Source organism: Paralichthys olivaceus, chromosome 16 (genome assembly GCF_024713975.1).
Source record: "Paralichthys olivaceus isolate ysfri-2021 chromosome 16, ASM2471397v2, whole genome shotgun sequence".
Lineage (NCBI taxonomy): Eukaryota > Metazoa > Chordata > Actinopteri > Pleuronectiformes > Paralichthyidae > Paralichthys > Paralichthys olivaceus.
Window position 1 is genome coordinate 281,633 of NC_091108.1, and position 22,210 is coordinate 303,842.

At 45.5% G+C, this 22,210-nt stretch overlaps 3 protein-coding genes across 4 annotated transcripts; 2 read left to right on the top strand and 1 right to left on the bottom strand.

Moving 5' to 3' along the window:
- The first annotated feature begins 689 nt into the window (after positions 1–689).
- On the top strand, positions 690–17,470 carry wdr33 (WD repeat domain 33). Of its 2 annotated transcripts, none has more exons than XM_069511377.1 (21): positions 690–1,054; positions 5,246–5,464; positions 5,784–5,852; positions 6,838–6,942; positions 7,075–7,170; positions 7,374–7,525; positions 11,180–11,277; positions 11,438–11,564; positions 12,043–12,197; positions 12,457–12,535; positions 12,659–12,769; positions 12,999–13,093; positions 13,172–13,258; positions 13,604–13,743; positions 13,838–13,993; positions 14,158–14,907; positions 15,024–15,081; positions 16,043–16,343; positions 16,426–16,586; positions 16,752–16,922; positions 16,995–17,470. In XM_069511377.1, the coding sequence occupies exons 2-21, from the start codon at positions 5,261–5,263 to the stop codon at positions 17,135–17,137; spliced, it is 3,258 nt and encodes a 1,085-aa protein (XP_069367478.1). In that variant the 5' UTR covers positions 690–1,054; positions 5,246–5,260; the 3' UTR covers positions 17,138–17,470. The 2 variants fall into 2 exon arrangements, with proteins under 2 accessions (XP_069367478.1, XP_069367479.1); XM_069511378.1 differs by having other exon boundaries at positions 853–1,076.
- Positions 17,471–18,059: 589 nt separating this feature from the next.
- sft2d3 (SFT2 domain containing 3) lies at positions 18,060–19,768 on the bottom strand. The gene has a single exon (XM_020112034.2). The coding sequence runs from the start codon at positions 18,895–18,897 to the stop codon at positions 18,241–18,243; it is 657 nt and encodes a 218-aa protein (XP_019967593.1). The 5' UTR covers positions 18,898–19,768; the 3' UTR covers positions 18,060–18,240.
- Positions 19,725–22,070, top strand: LOC109643740 (dual specificity protein phosphatase 18). Its single transcript, XM_069511487.1, has 3 exons — positions 19,725–20,011; positions 20,320–20,489; positions 20,997–22,070. Exon 3 carries the CDS (start codon positions 21,006–21,008, stop codon positions 21,639–21,641), a length of 636 nt encoding a protein of 211 aa, XP_069367588.1. The 5' UTR covers positions 19,725–20,011; positions 20,320–20,489; positions 20,997–21,005; the 3' UTR covers positions 21,642–22,070.
- Positions 22,071–22,210: the final 140 nt, after the last annotated feature.

Consider the following 22,210-nt stretch of genomic DNA (forward strand, 5'->3'; position numbering starts at 1 on the left):
GGGGAGAGGAGAGAGACATGGGGAGGAGAGAGGGGAGAGAAGAGAGAGAGCTACTCTTCATTATACACTTGTGAATTTCGACTTGGAAGTCTGAGGGAACCTCAGCACCCCGGACTGTGAAATCCAACACGGCTGCTCTGTGTATCAACAATAAGTGAAAGCAGTAGTTTTTACTGTTTATTAGCACTTCTGTCCTTAAATGTGTTCTGTCCAATGACTGTCTGCGGAGTGTTAGTATGTAACACACAACTTAAAGGTCCAGTGAGTAGAATTTAGTGATATCTAGAGGTGAAGTGTTGCAGCTGAACACCCCTCACCTCACCCAATAGATCCCTTTCACCTAAATCTTACACACTGGACCTTTAATGCCTTATTATTCACTAGTTTAGTTTACAATGGCTAATTAAAACATCATTGCTGTTCTTTGACTTCTGACCAAACAAGCAACTGGAACTGTCCCCTGGGATTATTCTGGTGTGACATCATCACAACCTCAGCTCTTTGAAGCTGTTTGTGACTTTCTAAGTGTTATGTTAGCTTTTCTATTCTGTGGATTGTATTCAGGCTTCCAACAGCTTTCATTTTCACTTTTATTTTGCTGAATAAAACGTGCTAGAATCAAAAGGGGGGGGGGTTCTTTTCTTTTCTTAAAAAGTTAACTGTGGCTCCTCACCGGCTCTCAGTGTTAGGAGCCATGGTGACATCCTCCTGCAGAACTTTAACATGAAGAAAATCTGACGCAGTGAGAATTTACCGAAGTGTTCCTCCACTGTAGTTCATGGGGTGGATGTAAAACTATCTTTCCCAGAGTTCAAAGCGGGATGATGCCATGATCTCCCGCCCGTTGTGAAAACGTCCCAGCATGCATTTCTGCAGGGCCGAGTAGAAGAAGCGTCAAGATGGAGTCTGCAGGAGGCTGAAGCGACAGGAGCGCCTCGTTCCCAGCTCAACGTCCACTGAGAGCTCCATGTTCCCGCAGAGAGCAGCGGCACGGACCGAAGAGTGTGGCCGCTTCACGACCCACAGATAGCTGACTCTGCTGCGGACACTGTTGGTGAGTTTCGTGGCTGAAGCGCGTAAGTATTGTAATGACCGGGCCGCCATTTAACTCAGGCTGCCGAACACAACAGAATCGTCGCGGACACAGATTCGGTCCGTTCGCTACCACACTCCGCGCTTAAAGGTCGTGTCGCGGTCACAGTGTCGATCGGAACCGCGCCGTGCGGTTAAGCTGCCGATGGTTAACCTGCTAGCACTGTTAGCCACAAGCTAAACGCTGCAGCAGCGTCTTTAGAGACGTTAACGATTTAAATGAAACTCCGATGAACCTTCTCCAGCGCAGCCGGGGCTGCTCCGGTGGGTCCGCCGTGCAGTGCGGGCTCACAGCTGGCTGCTCTGGAGCCGTGTTCGCTCTCCGCTAGCGCCATGGAGCAGCGTTGAAACCTCGTGGTGTTGCTCTCCCGTCTCCCCGCAACGATACCGGAAAGTGCGGGGCTAACGGGGCGATGTGAGGGGCTCGACCGCTCTCACGTTCTCATCCAGGCAGACAGACAACGGGCCTGGCTCCAGGAGCACCGGACTGACTCCGTGCACCTGAAGTCTGGTGACAGAACCTGAGTCTGTGAAGGAGCAGAGGGGAAAGTGTAAATGTTGCATCCTCAAAGCCTCAGTGAGATCAGGACGTGTCACAGATTGTTTTCTGAGGAGGAGGCTCCATGTTCAGTCACCTGACCACAACACTGATCCTGTATCAGCAGCTTCAGCTAAAACATTGTGTTTGTAGCTGAAGGCAAGTGATGAAAGTCTGTGACGTCACTGTTTCTTCCCACAGATCAGAGCTGCTGTGAGTGTCTGAGTGATGTGTGCACAGAGATGCACTTTATGAATGTGTGTGTGAATGATTCAACTGCAAAGAGCAGAAAAGATCTTTATAAATACATTACCAGTCGTATTGGTACAAAATGATCCAGCTGAGGAAGTGTCAGGTTGTGAGGAGGTTAAAATGAAATAAATCTTCTCTGGGGAACTCATACTTCTCCTAGACTCTGTTGACCACTTCACATTTTACTAACGCAGGGTCAGTCTGTCTTAAAACTGATGCTGAATTTTGATTTAGGTGCAATGGTGAAAGTGTGCACAAGCTGCAGTGAACATTGGGTTTGAAGAATATGTTTTGTTATTCTGTTCATCATATAGAGTGATGATTATATGAACTCAGAGTGAGGCTAAGTCCACACTATGTTTTAGTCGAAAACTCATATCCGTTGCTATTGGTGCTGCACAGTATACCAATACTAGAAAGTTTTCGCAGTAACTGTTCAGGAATCTTAACATACCTAATTTTATCGGTACTGTATGGATGATGCCCGGGGCTCAGCGGCTACTGAACGGCTGCGTGTTGCGGTTGAGGTTTACAGGTGTTAGAGAGAGACAAGTTCTTCACATTAACTTTTAATATAACTGCAGCCTTTCTGAGGTTTCTGGTACAACTGGCAGTACATCTTCCGCTCCTGCAAATATTTCACATTTAAAAACCTTTCAAAAACAAATGGATTCAGTCAACAGAAACGCTGGAGAGCTTTATTTTGAAATGGTGGGCTACAGAAAGTGTAAAAAACATAAATGTTCGTAACATGTCTGACAGATGAACATTGAAACTGTGCTGAAAGGTCATTTTCTGTGTCTGTTCAGCTGTGAACTGAGCAGAATGCGGAAAATATCAGCGAGACCCCGAATCTGTAGAAGAGCAGCGCGGCTTAATCGCAGTTTGTGTGGCAGCTCTAACCTGTTAACATAACCGTGGTAATGATTTATTTATTTTGTGAAAAACAGAGCTAACTTACCAATGTGACTAACATGCTAACGCAACGTTTAGTAAGGTTAACTTTATTTAAACCTGGACGTTAATACAATCAGGCATTCACAAGTCTGCAGATCAACAACTTACGATCAGTTAAATTTGAGTCAGTATTGGTAATCATCATGAACACGGCTCCAGACTGCGACCACTTAGTGGCATTTTGTGACTATTTCGGAGACAGAGCGGATAACTTTAATAACTAGGCACACCAGTGTAACTATGCAAATATGCCCCCCTTTAAAAAAAAATAAAAATCATCGTTTAGGCCATCATATTATCATATTAAAATCATATTAAAATTGATTAAAAACTAGTGACTGATTGTTCAAACAGAAAAAACATCACATGCCTCAATACTGCTCCTGTGGTGTCAAGTGTCCGTAAGCACCGACATTCAAATTCAACTTGAAACAAGGTCCTTTCACCAAGTTTTCAGCCTTAATGTTGTCTGATGGCCTCCTCAGAGGCGTGTTCACGTACACACGGGCACACCTGAAAACCGCAACACACTCACCTCAAGGGCACGCGCAGGTTGCACGTTCACATAGCTAAGTCCACTAGCATCGCTCCTTGCGGTATTGGATGATTAGGCTAAAAACCTGGTGTAAATGACGCTGTTTTGAGTTGAATTTGAATGTCGTGGCTTCCGGACACTTGTTTGAAGCCACATGAGCAGTATGGAGGCGTGCTATGCTTTTTCTGTTTTATTACGTCTGAAGAGGAGGTTGCCTTGGCTGAAACAGTTTACCCCTGAAAGTGTTTTGTGGACTTAAAACACTTTACACACGCCTCCATCTTTAGTTCACCATTTTTTTGGTAAACTATCCCTTTCAAGTTCACCCGGATCTTGCTTCGTAGTACAGGCCCCAGGTCTCTGTCTTTTTCTTGTGGTTATGTATGAATTTTTCAGTTAATAGTTTATTATTAGGTGAACCCATTTGAAAAATTAATGAATAACCAACATCACATAATGTTTTTATTGTACTGTTATTACACTTATATATGTATATTAAAATACATCCATATTAAACACAAAAAAGTATCTAGTACTTCTACTTATTGCACATGTCTGTACTGGTGGAACACAAGAATTTCCCCTCGGGGATGAATGAAGTATGTCTATCTATCTATCATCATTGCTGACACTTTATTTTAAGGGAACTTTAATAATACTGTAAAGATTTCAGCCTGATATGGATTTTCTGTGACCAATATCCAGATAACTAGTCAATGATTACTAAGATGTCGTCATTTCCCTATGTATATTTTACTTCAACCATAAATCGTATTACAAATAACTATAGATAAAAAGAAAACACAAGTACAACTAAATATATGAAACATATTTTCTGCATTGCTGTGTAAAATCAATTTTTAATCAGCAAACACTGATGCTGATTAAAGGTCCAGTGTGTACAACTTAGTGACATCTAGTGTTGAAGTGTCATGTTGCAGCTGAACACCCCTCCCCTCCCCCTCTCCTTCCAAACATGAAGAACCTGTGGCACCTTCAGTCGTCATAAAAACTCAAAAGGTTTTTAGTTTGTCCAGTCTGGATTAATGAAAGAAACATGGCAGCCTCCGTAGAGAGGGTCCCCTCGGTGCAAATATAAAGTATTTAAATATAAAGTATTTAAATATAAAGGGCCTTTTCTAGGGTAAAGAAAACTACGATTTGTACAATTTAGACCAAATGAACTAGTGAAAACATCATGAGGATTATTCTACATTAAATTTCTGCCAATAGTTCCCTTTCACCTGAATCTTACACACTGGACCTGATAGCTGACAGAACTCATAAATCTGTCGAGTTGTAGCAACAAAAACAGTCACTGTTTTTTCTATTGAGATTGAATCAACAATCATTTCATTAATATTATTGAAGCCACTGCTTTTCTCACCTTCTCCTTTATGTTCATTTGTTTAATCACTTTCTACACATCCTCTGTTGTGATGCTTGTGGTCGGTATGTGAGCTTCGGTCACTTAGCATGACTGTTTGTCATTCCCAGCTTCATGTTTGACCATGACCCTAACAGCTGTAAATAGTTCATGTTTGATACTGTAATGTAATAGAGGTTGGTGATGACAGTGAGTTTGGTTTCCTGGTTCCTGTTCTCTGACTAACAAAGATTGTTGAGTGAACAGATTGATGGTTCAGAACAGACTGAATCACTCTGTCTCATCTCTGGGTTTGTTGTTCAGCAGAGAAATGATCAGAGTTCTGGATCAGTTTGTTTCACCCATTTCTTTCATTGTCACATCAATCAATAATGTTTCAGATCAGGCTTCAATAATGTTGATGAACTGAATCTTTATGTATAACCTCAGTCTCTGACAAATGTATTGACCTTCAGCTCTAACCACCGGGTCTCGCCACCTGCAGGTTTAGTCCGTCACCATGGCGACAGACATTGGCTCACCGCAGCGGTTCTTCCACATGCCGCGTTTCCAGCATCAGGCGCCACGGCAGGTTTTCTACAAGAGGCCGGACTTTGCTCAGCAGCAGGCGATGCAGCAGCTCACCTTCGATGGGAAACGCATGAGGAAAGCGGTGAACCGCAAAACCATCGACTACAACCCGTCTGTCATCAGATACCTGGAGGTGACTCACCTGTAAAACTTTATTTAAACAGGAAACTCGTGTTTTAACGTTGGATGTTGCAAATGTATATTGATTCTATTAAACTTTATTAGTATGTCATCAGGTGGAGACATTACAACAGAAACACTTTTAACTGCTTTTCTACTGGTGGATACGGTCAATGATTAATTGACTTGCTATTGTCCATCACCAGCTGCTTTAGTTTCACATGTGTATGACGTGTGTATAGCGTGTTTACATGTGAATGTTTAGAAGCTGACCAATCACAAGCTGTGTTCTTAATCTGTGTTTGAGTGACTTTCTGTGTTTCTCTGCGCAGAACCGTTTGTGGCAGAGAGACCATCGAGACTTCAGAGCCATCCAGCCCGACGCAGGATGTTATAACGACGTCAGTATAACAAAACTGTTATGTGGAGTTAAGCTGGGCATACACTGAACCATTTAAGACAGACTCTTTTTAGAGTTGAATGATTTTCAGCTTCTTCATTTGCCGTGCTGTGTACTGGGGGAACGAGCAATGATGAATTGCTCCCGACGTCAGGCTGACTTCAGCCATGAGTCCATTCCTCAAACTCTTTACGTGAACAAAGTGGCAAACACTATAAAGTGAAGTGAAGAGACCTCAGAGATGAGAGATGAAACGTTTCACTGAATCACATAATGTGACATCTATGTTGAGCTTTAGTTTATCGTCGTGTGCCATGGTGCACCTTGCAAAGCACATTTAATGTTCAGTGTGCAGGGAGCCTGGCTGCACTAAGGCAAACTGGTGACCAGCAGCACCTGTCACTTCTGGAAACATCGAGAGATTGAGATGCTATTTACATTTTTCCACAAATGGCACTAGAAGGGCTCCATAGCTGTTTGGAAGGGCATTTTATACAGACCGTGTGAGCAGCGAGTGAATGCCACTGTTTTCCTGTTACCAACATAACTGTTCAGACATGTCTTTTTTTAATTAATTGTGATTCCCACTGAACTCAGATTCAGAAGATGAACATCAGCTGATTCTCACACAGACCAACCAGATGAATTTAAATATAGAAACAAAATAATCTAAATTATTGTTTTTATATACTAAAAAAGTTTGTTAGAAGCAGGTGTGAAAAAAACCCCAGCTGTTTCAAATCTGAATGAGAGAAACATGTTGATTATTATGGGGTATTAATGGGGTGGAAACCAGTGAGAAATGTGAATGAACAAAAGAGTATCTGGAAGCTGTTCTTGTATCTAATTTGAATATTCACTTCTTTTATTTGCTCACATGATAATAATCATTAAACCTTTATTGTGAAATCTTCAGTATAACATGTTACAAACATATTTGTAAAAAGATGAATATTTATTGTATTCCCAAAACATGTGTGTTGCAGCTGGTTCCTCCTCTCGGGATGTTGAACAACCCAATGAACGCTGTCACCACCAAGTTTGTACGAACCTCCACGAACAAAGTCAAGTGTCCTGTGTTTGTGATCAGGGTGAGCTGCTTCATCACTTCTCATTTGCACAAAGGCTCATATTTACTTCTTTTATTGTGAATGAGGGTACGGGGAGGGTTCAGACTACAAATTCCCTAGATTATTATGTGTGTGTGTGTGTTTTCTTTTCAGTGGACTCCTGAGGGTCGACGTCTGGTCACAGGAGCATCCAGTGGAGAGTTCACTCTGTGGAACGGACTCACCTTCAACTTTGAGACCATTTTACAGGTAAACGCTTGCTACAGACAACCATGTGATGTGGTCAGCTGAATGGTGATGTGATCACTCCATTTGAAGGTCACAAACTGAAAGAGTGACGGAGCTCGCTCAAGGCGGGAACCAGCCACTAATTTGACCACAGTTGGGGTTGAGCATCACTTTCCACACATTAGTAAAAAACAATAAATCAACACCCTCCTGTCTCCCTGCAGGCCCACGACAGTCCAGTGCGTGCTATGACCTGGTCTCACAACGACATGTGGATGCTGACGGCGGACCACGGCGGCTACGTGAAGTACTGGCAGTCCAACATGAACAACGTCAAGATGTTCCAGGCTCACAAGGAGGCCATTAGAGAAGCCAGGTTTATACCCAATCTACCATTTTCTGTAGTTAAACTGAGTCTCTGCCACTTACTGTTGGCACTGCAGTACCATGCTGCAGCCACACGGGGCTGCTGCCTCACCTCTTGCCATATGTTGTTGTGGTTGATTAATGACAGATGTACGTGTGTGCTGTTGCAACACTGCAGTGATCTGTTGTTGATATTTTGCCTGATGTGGCTGATGAGCTGTTTCTCTGTGTTGAATAAAGTCATTATTCATTTACTAAACTGGTTTGATAGGCCCAGTGGGGAGGGGGCGGGACTGACTTTAAACAATAAAGTTTTAGCAGGGATCAATAAAGTGAATAAATAGAAGCTCCTGCACACAGTCCTGCTGCTGCTGTTCTGAACGTCACCTGACAGGCGCCTATAGGTGTTTTAAATAAAGCTTTGAATCCTTTGAATCCCACTGCTCCACATTTAACAGCAAGTGTTAACTACACGTTTGTCTTCCACTTCCTGTTGGTGTTTGAGAAGGAGACGATTAAAAACAAGACTTACTCACCCAGTACAAACACACTGTAGCTTACTTTTCCCACAATGCAAGAGGGTAGTCTCACTCCTCACCTCCAGGGTTTTAGTTAGATGACATCATCAGACTGCAGATGACATCACACTCCCTCATCAGCAGGACCAGTGCACTGAGTGGAATGAGTCTTAACCTGAAAACCATCACCTGTACAGTGTGATGTCATCCAGTGACGTTGTGTGCCAGGTTGTTCTGGTGTTCCTGTTCACACCCCTGACCTAAATCTGAAATTCACGCCACATTACCCATGATCCTCTCTGCTGTCAGTCACAGGCTGCGTGTGGTGCTGCTGTTCTTCATGAGTAGTGAATAAGTGTGGAAGTCCACAGCTGCCAATATGATCAGTTTAGATTTAATCTTAAATCTGTTTTTATACTTAAGTTTTATTTGATTTAAAATCAGTTTATTTCATCGTCATTCGTTACTGTGACAAACTTAATGTGAAGATAAAAGTTTTAGTTTAGTTTGTAATGAAATAAAAACTGATTATTTATAAGTTTAAACTGAATTATTTGAGTTTGACTTATGGCCTGATCTTTGAAGAGATATCACCAGATCTCTGTCATATTTGCCATTAATTGTAAAATTGGCCATTTAATAGAAAGGAGATAAAAGTTTTTCAAATGTAAAAGGTTTTAAATTTTTTATCCTGACAGTGTTAATATTTAAACTTCAACACAGAAATAAGACTTTAATTTGATTTCATATTGGTAGCTGTAAACTTTTAAGTCTTGTTCTGCTTCCTCTAAATTCTCATTTGATTCAGGCTCATTTGTTAGCTTAGCTTAGCACAAAGACTGGAGGCAGGGAATTGTAAAGGTTCAGTGTGTAGAATGCAGTGACCTCTTGTGTTGAAGTGTCATGTTGCAGCTGAACCACCCCCCCCACCCCTGATCCTAGCTTAGCACAGCGATTAGACATGGGGAAACTGTTATCCTAGCTTAGCACAAAGATGAGGCATGAGGAAACTGTTAGCCTACCTCTACAAAGATAAGACATAGGGAAACTGGTATCCTAGCTTAGCACAAAGATGAGGCATAGGGAAACTGTTACCCTAGCTTAGCACAAAGATGAGCCATGGGGAAACTGTTAGCCTAGCGCAGCACAACAACTAGACATATGGAAACTGTTAGCCTAGCTTAGCACAAAGATGAGCTATGGGGAAACTGTTATCCTAGCTCAGCACAACGATTAGACATATGGAAAATGTTAGTCTAGCTTAGCACAAAGATGAGGCATAGAGATATTGTAAGCCTAGCTTAGCACAAAGACGAGCTATGGGGAAACTGTTAGCTGAGCTCAGCACAACGATTAGACATATGGAAACTGTTAGCCTAGCTTAGCACAAAGATGAGGCATAGAGATATTGTAAGCCTAGCTTAGCACAAAGATGAGGCATAGGGAAACTGTTAGCCTAGCTTAGCACAAAGATGAGGCATAGGGAAATCTTCGACCTAGCAGCAGTATGTAGTATACATGTGGTATACAGTATGCCCACATGTTCACTCATATAGTATACATGTAGTACACATACAGTACAGTAAATTTGCATGTTGTACACAGTATGCTCACATGTTGTACACAGTAAGGTCACATGTAGTATACAGTACACAGCACAATCACATGTGGTACACAGTACACTCTTGTAGTACACATGAAGAACATAGCATGCTACATATGAAGTACTCTGCACTCACATTTAGTACACATTAGGTACATAGTACACTCATGTAGTATACACTACACTCACATGTAGGATACAGTACACTCACATTGGTCCACACCACAGTACATGGTATGCCCTCATGAAGTATACATAAAGTACCTGATACACTAACATGTTGTACAGTACACCTACATGGGGGGTGGGGAGGGTGACTGAGAGAGAGAGGCTGCATGTGTGTGTTATTCACTCACATTATTTAGTGAAGTTCCACTTGAGGTCCAGCAGGTGGAGACATGTGAATATTCCTTTGCTCAGTGTGAGGTCATACATGTGTTTACATTAACCTGTAGATAAAACACAGCCGTGTGGGTCATACAAACACATTGAACACATTTTAAAGTTTCATCAATTGTGATTAAAAGTATTTTAACTGATGAAAAGGCAGATCCCCACGTTCTCTAGATTGTTTATCGGTCACACGACTCGACTGCCAGCAGTGAACACAAATCATTGCAAAGACTTGACCCCAATTCTTGCTTCTGCGTCTAATCTACGCCGTAGCTCCTGCATATGTGTAGATGTGTACCCTTCGTAGAACCCTAAGCCGTACCCTGACGTGCACCTTCCCAAATTGTAACTACAGGTTGAGGCGACACAGACCGCAGGAGCTGTGCTTGGTCACTTGGTAGCATCACATGTCCTGCAGACAGTATTTCGGGAATCTCCTGCTTCGCCTCACTTGGTTTAATGTTTGTACAGACCAACTCCGTATTTCTTTTTATCATTGCAGTTCTTTAAAAAAGTAATTGCTCTTCAACATCTATCAACTCCAACATGATGACACCCTTGTTCTGAAGTAAACAGATGCCAGAAAATGTGTTAATAAGCGGACTGGAAACCAGAAGAAACTCAAACAGTAGCAGAGAAACTCTACCGCCACTTGCGATTCTACGGTGTAACTGAGCGACACACACACCTTCATAAACTATGATGCTCACAACGGTGTAGGTCCTGTGTAAAGGCTACACATGTAGATGCGACACAGAACCATGAATCAGTCTTAACTGTCAGTAACCTCGTCGTCACTCCAAGAAATCTCTGCTCTTTTCACCATTGCTGTTCCTTGTTTGTAGTATTTTCTGTAACTACGCATTTAACTGCAGAGCAGACAATCTACTTCCTGTTTACACCACATGACTGGTCTGAATGTTCATGTAACTTGTGGTTGGAGCCTCAGTTCAGCTGGTGAGTTATTGGACTGAAGCGATGGTGTGTAGTTGGCCAGTTCTCACATTGGAGTGGGAGTTAGTGACTGTTTCAGATGACCTCTGACCTCCGACCCCTTCTCTTGTTCTGTAAAAGTCTCTGTACCAGGAAGTGAAGGTCTATGTGATGTCAGTCCTCTCTGTGATTGGTCACAGCTTCTCGTCTTGTCCAGTTTCTCCCCCACAGATAATAAATTCGCCACCTGCTCAGACGACGGCACCGTTCGGATCTGGGACTTTTTGCGTTGCCATGAGGAACGGATCCTCCGAGGTACGAACCTGTTGCCTCTTCCTTTGATCTGAGGGCATAATCACAAGTGACGATTATTGATTGCTTAAATTAAGAAAAAGTATTTATACTTTATCATGTTAAACATTACATTATCAATATATAATTGATGATGGTAACGTGTGTGTGTGTGTGCGCGCAGGTCATGGTGCTGATGTGAAGTGTGTTGACTGGCATCCCACTAAAGGTCTCGTAGTCTCTGGCAGTAAAGACAGTCAACAGCCAATCAAATTCTGGGACCCCAAGACTGGACAGAGTCTGGCTACACTGTGAGTACACACACTGCACACACACCATTACATACACTCAGAGAGGACTTACATGTCCACGTTGTTGGCTTCAACAGAAACACTGCTTGTTCACTTTGATTGTGGTGACATCTTTCGTTAGTGGACTGCATAATGATTCCGCTGCATTGGTCGCTCTGCGTACATCAGAACGTTAGCTTAAAAGCAGATTATGTTGTGTACCGAGCAGGAAACTGTGACTGTTGTTAAGATCATTACACCAGCACCCATCGTTGGGCACGCCCACCGTCAAGTATTAACACATGTGTGAGTCCTGCGTCACACACACACACACACACTGGTTTCTTACACTGTATCAGTGACGTGAGTGTGTGATTTCATAGCACGGCAGAGGACGATGATGTCGTCACAGTGGAACTCGTTTGACCTTAAACCTTCGTGGTGAAAGATGAAACCGGATCATTCAGATCTTGTGCTCTCTCTCTCTCTCTCTCCTTAGCCACGCCCACAAGAACACGGTGATGGAGGTGAAGTGGAACCTGAATGGTAATTGGCTGCTGACGGCATCACGTGACCACCTGTGCAAACTGTTTGACATCAGAAACCTGAAGGACGAGCTGCAGGTGTTCCGAGGACACAAGAAGGAGGCAACGGGTGAGAAACCAAACCAACTTGACATCATCACTTTCTACATCACAGACTGTAAATAAAGATGGATGACATTAAGGCTCCTCAAAACTGAGGCCAGATCATCTGGACTGAGTCTGACTCAAAATGATGTAATCACCACAAGATGGCAGTGTTGGTCCACATGCCCGTCTTTGTTTATAGTCTCTGTATTCACAGTCGTGGATATAACAGAATAAAATTTGAGTGATAAACTGTTCTGTTATTTCTGTTTCTATGTTCTTAGCTGTTGCCTGGCATCCCGTCCACGAAGGTCTGTTTGCCAGCGGAGGTTCTGATGGTTCTCTGCTCTTCTGGCACACTGGGTAAAAATGACACACACACACACACACACACACACACACACTCACACTCACACACACACACACACTCCCATGAGACTGATCAATGTGTTGTGTACTGACTCAGGTGTTTGTTGTTGTCCTCAGGGTGGAGAAGGAGGTTGGAGGGATGGAGATGGCTCATGAGGGGATGATCTGGAGTCTGGCATGGCACCCGCTGGGTCACATCTTGTGCTCTGGCTCCAATGACCACACCAGGTATCCACACAATGTCTATACAACAATTATATCTCCAAACAATGTCTATACAACAATTATATCTCCAAACAATGTCTAGACAACAATTATACAACAATTATATTTTCACACAACGACACAAGATCCTCACAACATATGTATTTCATCAACACATTGTTGGCTGTGAGTAGTGACTAAATTCATTAGAAACACCTGATGCTGTCACACTCAGCTGGGTTTTTATTTGCAGTAAATTCTGGACGAGGAATCGACCAGGTGACAAGATGAGAGATCGTTACAACTTAAACCTGCTGCCGGGGATGTCGGAGGACGGCGTGGAGTATGGTGAGTGGCAGAGGACAAAGTAGAAACACAAATGATTATGACTTAACTTCACAGCTGATCTTTGTGTGTTTGTTTCAGACGACATGGAGCTGAACAGCGTGGCCTCCATCCCTGGTATGGGGATCCCTGAGCAGCTGAAGGCCGCCATGGAGCAGGAGCAGAGCAGTAAGTCTCATCCTGGACCTCATGGAGTATTTGTTTTATCACATTTATTCTCCAAACCCTCATATTTAATTTGCTCAATTTAACTAATTTCCTGTTTTTAACCCTAACCCTGTTTATTGGGTCTGGAAACTAAATACTAATATAATAATTATAATAATGTTTATGTTGCAGTCAGATAACGTATTGTGATATAGTATGATAATGTAACTATAATAATGAACAGTGTTGATGATACTGTCTTTAACATTCTTATTCCCAAAACTGACTTGAAAATCTGTGAATGTGTTCATGTGTTAGCTCATGAAGCAGTGTCAGGTGTAACTCAGGTGCTAATTTTGTATCCAGGTAAAGAGGCGGCCCCGGAGGTCGAGATGTCTATCCCTGGTCTGGATTGGGGCATGGACGAGGTCATGGGTAAAGACGCCAAGAAGGTCCCTCAGAAGAAAGTGCCGTATGCCAAACCAATCCCGGCCCAGTTCCAACAGGTAAACATCTGCAGCACAGCACCTGGTCAACACCTGGACACTGACAGAAGCAGCTGTGAGTGTTTTTATTGTGACCTCCTTCATCTCACCACAGGCCTGGGCGGAGAATAAGGTTCCCATGATGCCGCCTTCTGGAGATCTTTCAAAAGAGCGAAAGGTGGAGCAGAAGGTGGAGGGTAAGAAGAAAACTCAGGCAGAGATGGAGCAGGAGATGGCAGCTCTGCAGTACACCAACCCCCTGCTGCTGGAGGTGAGAGGCTCCGCCTTCAGTTGAAACATAAGCACTAACATTTTCAGAATGAAAACTAACGAGTTTTTAAAACTACAATAAACTACGTCTGACTTAAACCTGTTCTAACACAATAAACACCTGAAAACAGAACCTCATTAAACCGGGTTTTGGTTTTTGTGCAGCAAATGAAAATGGACCGGATGAACCAGATGAGTACAGACGGGAACATGGGTCCCCCACAGGGACAGGGCACCATGCCCCCCTTCCCTGGCCCCGGAGGCCCTGCAGGTCCTGGGGCCCCTATGCCTCCTGGCCAGCAGGGATTTCACACAAACATGCCACCCCAGCAAATGCCCAATAACATGCCCCCCCCCATGGGCCCTGGAGGTATGCAGCCCCCTTTCATTCCCCCTGGACAGATGGGGCCACCCTCAGGACCTCAGCCTCACCAGGGGCTGCCTCAGGGCATGATGGGACCACCAGACATGCAAGGACCTCAAGGAATGCAGAGACATCCTGGCCCTCATAGAAACATGGGTCCTCAAGGGCCTCACAGTATGGGTCCTGGACCCAGAGGGATGCAGGGCCCTCCTGGTGGGATGATGGGCCCCCCTCCTCGGGGAATGGGGCCAAGGGATCCTCAAGGGCCTCCACCTCAGGGGGGCATGATGCCACCTCAAGGGAACATGATGGGCCCCCAGGGTCCTATGCAGGGTGGAATGATGGGCCCCCCACCCAGGACACATAACAACATGCCAAACAATTATGGGATGGGCAACATGCAGGGGCCCCCAGGTGGAATGCATGGACCTCCAGGAAAAATGCAGGGGCCCCAAGGTAACATGCAAGGACCCCATGGAAACATGCAGGGCCCCCCTGGAAACATGCAAGGGCCACATGGTAACATGCAGGGGCCCCCATACATGCACCAGGTGAGTTTCTGTGACTGAGATTCAGCTTATGTCAAATGTTGCTAATCATCAGGACTGGCCCTGGATCAGGTTTTAAAGGTGCCATCTGATCATCTGCACTCATGTGGTCTTTGCAGGGTCAAAACTCGGGGCCTATAATGCACGGGATGGGGCAGCAGGGGCCCAATAACAAAGGTAAGAGACAGAAAGATTAAGTTGAACATAGCCAGATGTTTAGACCAGTTTTGGTTCTGCTGATAACGTCTCAGATCCTGTGGTGTACCTCAGGGATTCATGTAGGGCCTTCCCACCAAAGTGAACCGAGTGCTAGTGCTGGTTCACCATATAGGCCACCGTCTGCATCCATAGAGGGTTGCAGAGTTGTAATAAAAAAAATAGTTTGATATAAATCTAAAGTCAAAAAATAAAAAAACTAAATACACAGTTATCTGAGCTGGACCAGTTTTTAAATCAAATTCAGGTCATGTTGGCTGGTCTGATTGTTTTATTTTATTTGACACTGCTCGTGTCTGTAACTAATTGTGTCAGGGAGTAATACAACTTGAACTGTTCGGGTCAGACACAGGTTCAGGTCGGGACATTTCACGTCTCAGTCAGAAAACGTCTTAATTAATCGGAACAATTGGACAGAAGATTTTATCTAAAGCTGGAAAACCATTGAACATGTGACACATTTAACACAACCAGTGAATACGTTTCCTCTTTTTCATCATTTTCATCTCCAACACAAAATCAAATGTTATGATAATTTAGATCTTACCATACAACTGTAGATCCACGAAAAATGGATTATTTTACAGAAGCATTTCAGTTGTCAGTGTGAGGAGATTCTGTCTTTATGAACAGATCCCAGATAAGACAACATTGGTGAATGTCAGAATCTTAGAACAAGTGTGAGTGGGTTTTGAGAAGAAAACGGTTGTTGGATGAGGTCCATTTGTCTTTGTTGACTAAACTTTGGGAATGTTAAAATGTCTTTTTGACAAAATATTCATGTGTCGGAGTAAAACAATAAATCTGATGTTTCCATCAGGAACATTCTGGACAAATCCTTTCTCTGCAGTTGATATTTAACAAACTGAGATTTGATTCTCAGCTCTAATTCTCATGGTATCCACTGGCTCTTCTCATCTAGGAGATCCCCGGGGGCCTCCGCCAAACCACCACATGGGCCCTCCTGACCGACAGTGTCCCGGAGGACCAGACCAGGGATCAGGGCCGTACTGGGGGGACAACCAGCAGAGTCGGCGTGGACCACAGGACTTTGACGGAGGCCAGGACTTTCACGGTAGAGGAGAGGAGGGCTGGAGACCTGGACCAGGATACCAGGGAGGGGGAGGACACAGGGGGGGAGGACACAGGGGAGGGAATGGAGGGAACTGGGGCCCTGACGAGAGGTTCAGCGGAGGAGAATTTAGAGGACGGAGAGACGACAGGTCAGATGCTTTCCACTTTACTTTAATGTGAGAACTTCCAGTAACCCAGGTCTGAACTGGTCTGAACCGGACTCTGTTTCAGGTACAGAGGAGGCGGCCCTGGCCGGCCTGGAGGTCATAGTTACCCTGATGCGTACAGCGGCCAGGAGGAGGGCTTTGACGGCCCAGAGGAGATTGGCCGAGGTTGGGACACTGGATGCAGAGGGAGGCCGCCTCGAGGAGGAGGTCCCCCCAGAGGAGGAGGTGAAGAGGAGTTCGGACATTTTAGTCTCTGTATCCTCAGAGTCCAGTTCACACTCTCAAACACGTCTCCGTCTCAAACACGTCTCTGTCTCAAACCACATTATTGAATTATTTTCTCCTCAGACTCTTATTTTGGCGGTCCTGTATTTGTCTTTCTGTGTACAGGTCAGGATGGTTATCGGGACAGTCAGCAGATGCATGATGGGTCGTCACCAGCTGGTCGTGAGCGACCGTCTTCCCTGCAGGGGATGGACATGGCGTCTCTGCCCCCCCGAAAGCGTCCATGGCAGGATGGACCAGGAACTGGCGAGAGAGAGTCTCCCGGAGCTGACGGAGGTTCATATTTTCACATAAAGATTAATATGCAGCGTTTTGTGGACATCATGTTTAAACGCCTCCTCCCTGCAGGTCGACCCCCCCAGAGGGAAGAAGGTGCTTACGGTCCGTCTGGTCGAGGTGGACGAGGAGGCTGGGGTCCTGGAGGACCTGGACCCAGGAGGGGGGGACCACCACCCAGAGGAGTACTGAGGGGAGGCGTTCGGGGCCGATAGTCCTGAAGAAAAAAACTCTCAAGATCCTCCTGTCCTTTGGTTGTGACCCTGCTAGTCCCTCCAGACCTGAGACCATACCCTGACCAACCCTCGGACTGACGTTTGGTCATGTGACACGGATGTGTGCTGCTGTGGAGAACGGTGGCTTGTGATTGGAGGGACTGGCAGGTGACATTTTAATGTAAGATACTGTAGAGAAGCTCCGCCTCTTTTATTTCACCCAATCTTTTGTCTTCAGCTTGTTTTTGTCGTTTTTTGTAAAAGATTTCTATGTTTTTATGTCTTCACTGACTCCACTGAGGTGGACAATAAAGATTCACACTTCAAACTCCATCTTTACTGCGGCTGCTGGTGTTGACCAATCAAGAGAAAAGATCGTTTAAAGGAGCAGTCCAACATTTCTCAGACTGACTGAACAGGAAAGGTCATTATTACACCGTCTCCTCTAGAAACACATGTAGAACTATTTATTTAAAGAGAACTACATGGTAAACATATCCAACTATATATCTAGAACGATTAAACGACATATAGTTGTTTGACTATATATGACAATTAAAATGTATCATAAGTTACTTTAAATATATGTGTGAGTGTCACTGAGATTTGTTATGAAGTCAGCTGATCATTCTGATGCTGCATTCAGGTTAAATTGTACAAATCAAAATTATAAACAGTGTTTGTTGCATCAGACAAATGTTAAACATCTGCAGGTAAGTAAGAACAGAATCGTCACGGTGACACCTCCACACATGTTCACAGTGTGATGACCTCTGACCTCTACAGTTTCATCATGAAACAAAGTCTCTTTAATCTTTCCTCTTCCACACGAGTACTGATCAGTGAAACTGATCATATTGATTTAATATTGATGAACACACCGGAGCTGTTTACATCAGGTCATTGATCAGGAATCATGACATTAGTTTTGAATTAGATTTTAATAAGAAACAACCATGAAGTGAAAAGACCTCAGATCCATTGTCCAGCTGACAGGATCAATCATCCATTGTCCATAATCCGCAGCCTGTTTATTTCCTGGAGGAATGTACTGATCACTTGGTCCTTTCTAGTCCGGGGCGGATCTGACGCTCAGTCTCCGGTCAGATGGGAATGGTTTTCCCGGTGACGGTCCTTTTGATGGCGGAGGCCGCCATGCCCCCCATGAAGCGGATCCCGGCGCTGCCTCCGGGCAGAAGCGATACCACGTATCCGACGATGACAGCCACCTGCAGGGCCGCGCCCAGCGCGGTCAGCACGGTGCTGTGGAGGCTCAGCGCCGCGTACAGAGTTCCTCCGAGGGCGCACAGGTACACGGCGGCTGCAGGGGAGGTGGGGAGGCCGGCGACGAGCCTGCTGGGGCCGCGCAGCACCGCCGCGGCCGCGATAGCGAACAGCGAACCGAGCGACCAGAGCAGGGCGAACTTCCGGGCGTAGATCAGCAGCAGCGGCGCGTACAGCGCGGACAGCCCGAAACACAGCGCGGAGAACGACGCGCACACCCCGAACCCCACCAGCCGCTGCCGCCGGCCCATGCCCGGCAGACAGGGGTCCGGCTCGGCTGACCACGGCCAGGAGATGCCACTGTTTGAATTGGAGCTCTGGCCGGACCACGGGCTGGACCACCGCCCGAACCAGCTGCTGGGGACCGGCTCCGGGTCATCCAGGTCCACCGTGGTGCTGGAGTGGGAGATGGTCTTCGCTCCGCCGCCCTTGGACTGAGTCAGGTATTCCTGGAGCTGTCGGTTCAGGTCCGCCATGACGGAGGGAGCTAACGGCTAGCTGTTAGCATCACTTTGTTCTTCTTCGTCTTTCCGGCAGACTTGGCACGATTCAGCGCATTACTGCCCCCCCCGGTATGAAACACCAGTGCAGCCTTCTTCTCCTCCTCACTGAGCCGAGTGTCAGCAGCACAACGAGCTTCGTCTGTCTCATGTCTCTCTCTCATGTCTCATGTCTCTGCCTCATGTCTCTGTCTCATGTTTCTGTCTCTGTCTCATGTCTCTCTCTCATGTCTCTGTGTCATGTCTCTCTCTCATGTCTCATGTCTCTCTCTCATGTCTCTCTCTCATGTCTCATGTGTCTGTCTCATGTCTCTGTGTCATGTCTCTCTCTCATGTCTCTGTGTCATGTGTCTGTCTCATGTCTCTCTCTCATGTCTCTGTGTCTGTCTCATGTCTCTGTGTCATGTGTCTGTCTCATGTCTCTCTCTCATGTCTCTGTCTCATGTGTCTGTCTCATGTTTCTGTCTCATGTCTCTGTGTCATGTCTCTGTCTCATGTGTCTGTCTCATGTTTCTCTCTCATGTCTCTGTGTCTGTCTCATGTCTCTGTCTCATGTCTCTGTGTCATGTCTCTGTCTCATGTGTCTGTCTCATGTTTCTCTCTCATGTCTCTGTGTCTGTCTCATGTCTCTGTCTCATGTCTCTGTGTCATGTCTCTGTCTCATGTGTCTGTCTCATGTTTCTCTCTCATGTCTCTGTGTCTGTCTCATGTCTCTCTCTCATGTCTCTCTCTCATGTCTCTGTGTCTGTCTCTCATGTCTCATGTGTCTGTCTCTGTGTCTGTCTCATGTCTCTCTCTCATGTCTCTGTGTCTGTCTCATGTCTCTGTGTCTGTCTCATGTCTCTCTCTCATGTCTCTGTGTCTGTCTCATGTTTCTCACTGAGGCTGCTAAACTGTAGCATCACTTTCTTCTTCACTGATTCTTATTCTTGTCGACTTCCGGCAGCGTGGTGCCCTCCTGCGCCCCCAACGGTCAGATACAAAATTACATGTGTTTTTTGTGATTAATGCGTCACTTCCTCCTCACGTCACCAGTAAGTAGGGGCGGAGCCAGAGCCACCGGAAGCACACATACGGGTGATGGGTTCAGGTACGTCAGGACAAAAGAAAGCTGTGAACGGACGACGCTTCAACAACACTGACGATCATTTTTTCAATATACAGCTGTAATCTATTAAAGAATCGTCCGCGTGAAAAGCAACCTGAAAACACATTCAGTGTTTCTTCGAGGCAGAGAATTGAACTGATGATCTTTAGTAATGGAGTTACTCTAGGAAGTGTTTGAGCCCCATTTCCTGTGACCTTTGACCTGTGTGATAGATCACGTGACTCCAGCTGTCCGTCTAAAAATAATCCTTCAGGTGATTGGCTGGAGGACTGACACACAACCATCTACAGTGTGTGTGTGTGTGTGTGTGTGTGTGTGTGTGTGTGTGTTGAGCTCCATGTTAACACAGGAACCAGCTGCCATTGTATCCCAGCATGCATTTCACACCAGCAGCTGAAGAAGGGTGCAGGTCGTGAGACGGATAAAGACATTTGCCTTGACGTGAACCTGGAGTCGACAGGTGAGAGCGTCCAGTCCTCCGGTCGAGTGTGAAACAGAAGAGCTGATGTTTGTTATCGGTGACGTTCAGAGTGACAGCTGAGATCAGCTGTGTCATCACCTGTGAACTCAAATCAGAACCTGCTTAAGAAATCTGTTCACGGACAACGTTAGTGTAGCTTAGCTAACAGTTTCCTCCTGCCTCCAGTCTTTGTGCTATGCTAGGCTAACAGTTTCCTCCTGCCTCCAGTCTTTGTGCTAAGCTAGGCTAACAGTTTCCTCCTGCCTCCAGTCTTTGTGCTATGCTAGGCTAACAGTTCATTCCTGCCTCCAGTCTTTGTGCTATGCTAGGCTAACAGTTTCCTCCTGCCTCCAGTCTTTGTGCTATGCTAGGTTAACAGTTTAAATCATCTTATTGACATATGGTTTCTGACACCACTGATCAGACATGAATAATCAATCACTGATTATTGATATTGGCGTGTCAAGGTCCTCAGTAGTGTACTAACAGCAGTGTGTTTCCGGACAGGTCGGCGTCATGTCCATCTCTCAGATCACCCCCACTCTCTTCCTGGGCAGCGCTGACGCCCCCCTCAACGCAGCACTGATGTCACAGAAAAGCATCACCCTGATCGTTAACGCCACACTGAGCCACACCTGCCCCGCCTACCCTGGGGTGGAGTGTGTACGGGTTCCTGTCTCTGACTTACCCAGCGCTCGCCTTGGTGATCACTTTGACCGGGTGGCAGAGCGTATCCATGGCAACCGAGCTGGCGGAACACTGGTGCACTGTGCCGCCGGTATGAGCCGTTCTCCGGCGCTGGTGATGGCCTACCTGATGCGCTACAGGGGGGTGACGCTCCGCCAGGCACATCGCTGGGTGCAGGAGAGTCGGCCCTGCGTCAGGTTGAACACTGGATTCTGGGACCAGCTCCTGCAGTACGAGAAGCGTCTCTACGGGAAAAACACCGTCAAAGTCGCAACAGTAGAGGAGATGTCACCCCCACCTCCCCCCCTGACGCCGAGGACACAGAGGGTGACGAAGTCAACGCAGCTGCAGAGGAACTGGTTCATGCTGGTACCCAGGTCACTGATAGCAGGGTCACCTGTGATGTCACAAGGTCTGACACCAGGAAACAAGTCAAGAAGAGGAACCAAGTCCAGCAACGTCTGAGCTGTGAGCGCCACAGCATCTGAAACATCTTCGAACCAACACTTGTGGTTTTCTTTGGTCCAAACCTGATCATTACTTACCCACAATGCATCTCCTCCACTGACAGGCTAGGAAGCTGCTGGTGTTCATGAGAAGAGTTCATTGAACGCTGTGTGTGTGTGTGTGTGTGTGTGTGTGTGTGTGTGTGTGTGTGTGTGTGTGTGTGTGTGTGTGTGTGTGGAATGCATGTCAATGAGTGTCCTCACAACTATATAGAAACGCCTGTCTGTCTGTCCGACCGGAAGCTGCCTCAGGTCCGCTCGTGCTTCATGTGTGAAGTATTTAAACACAAAACTGCCAGTGATGCAAGTAGTTTTCAGAGTAAAAGCAGATCGAAATAATGTATAAATAATCAAAGATATTCTAAAATAAAAGACCTAATATATATAACTGGTGACGTCATGTGTCGTGGTTCATTCCTGAATTTGAAAGCTGATCTTTATTTTTTGTTGGAGTCGAGTTCATGTTCATTTCTTCATGTTTTTATCTAAATCTCAGTTTCCATTGAATGACCCTCCACAGTCATGCTT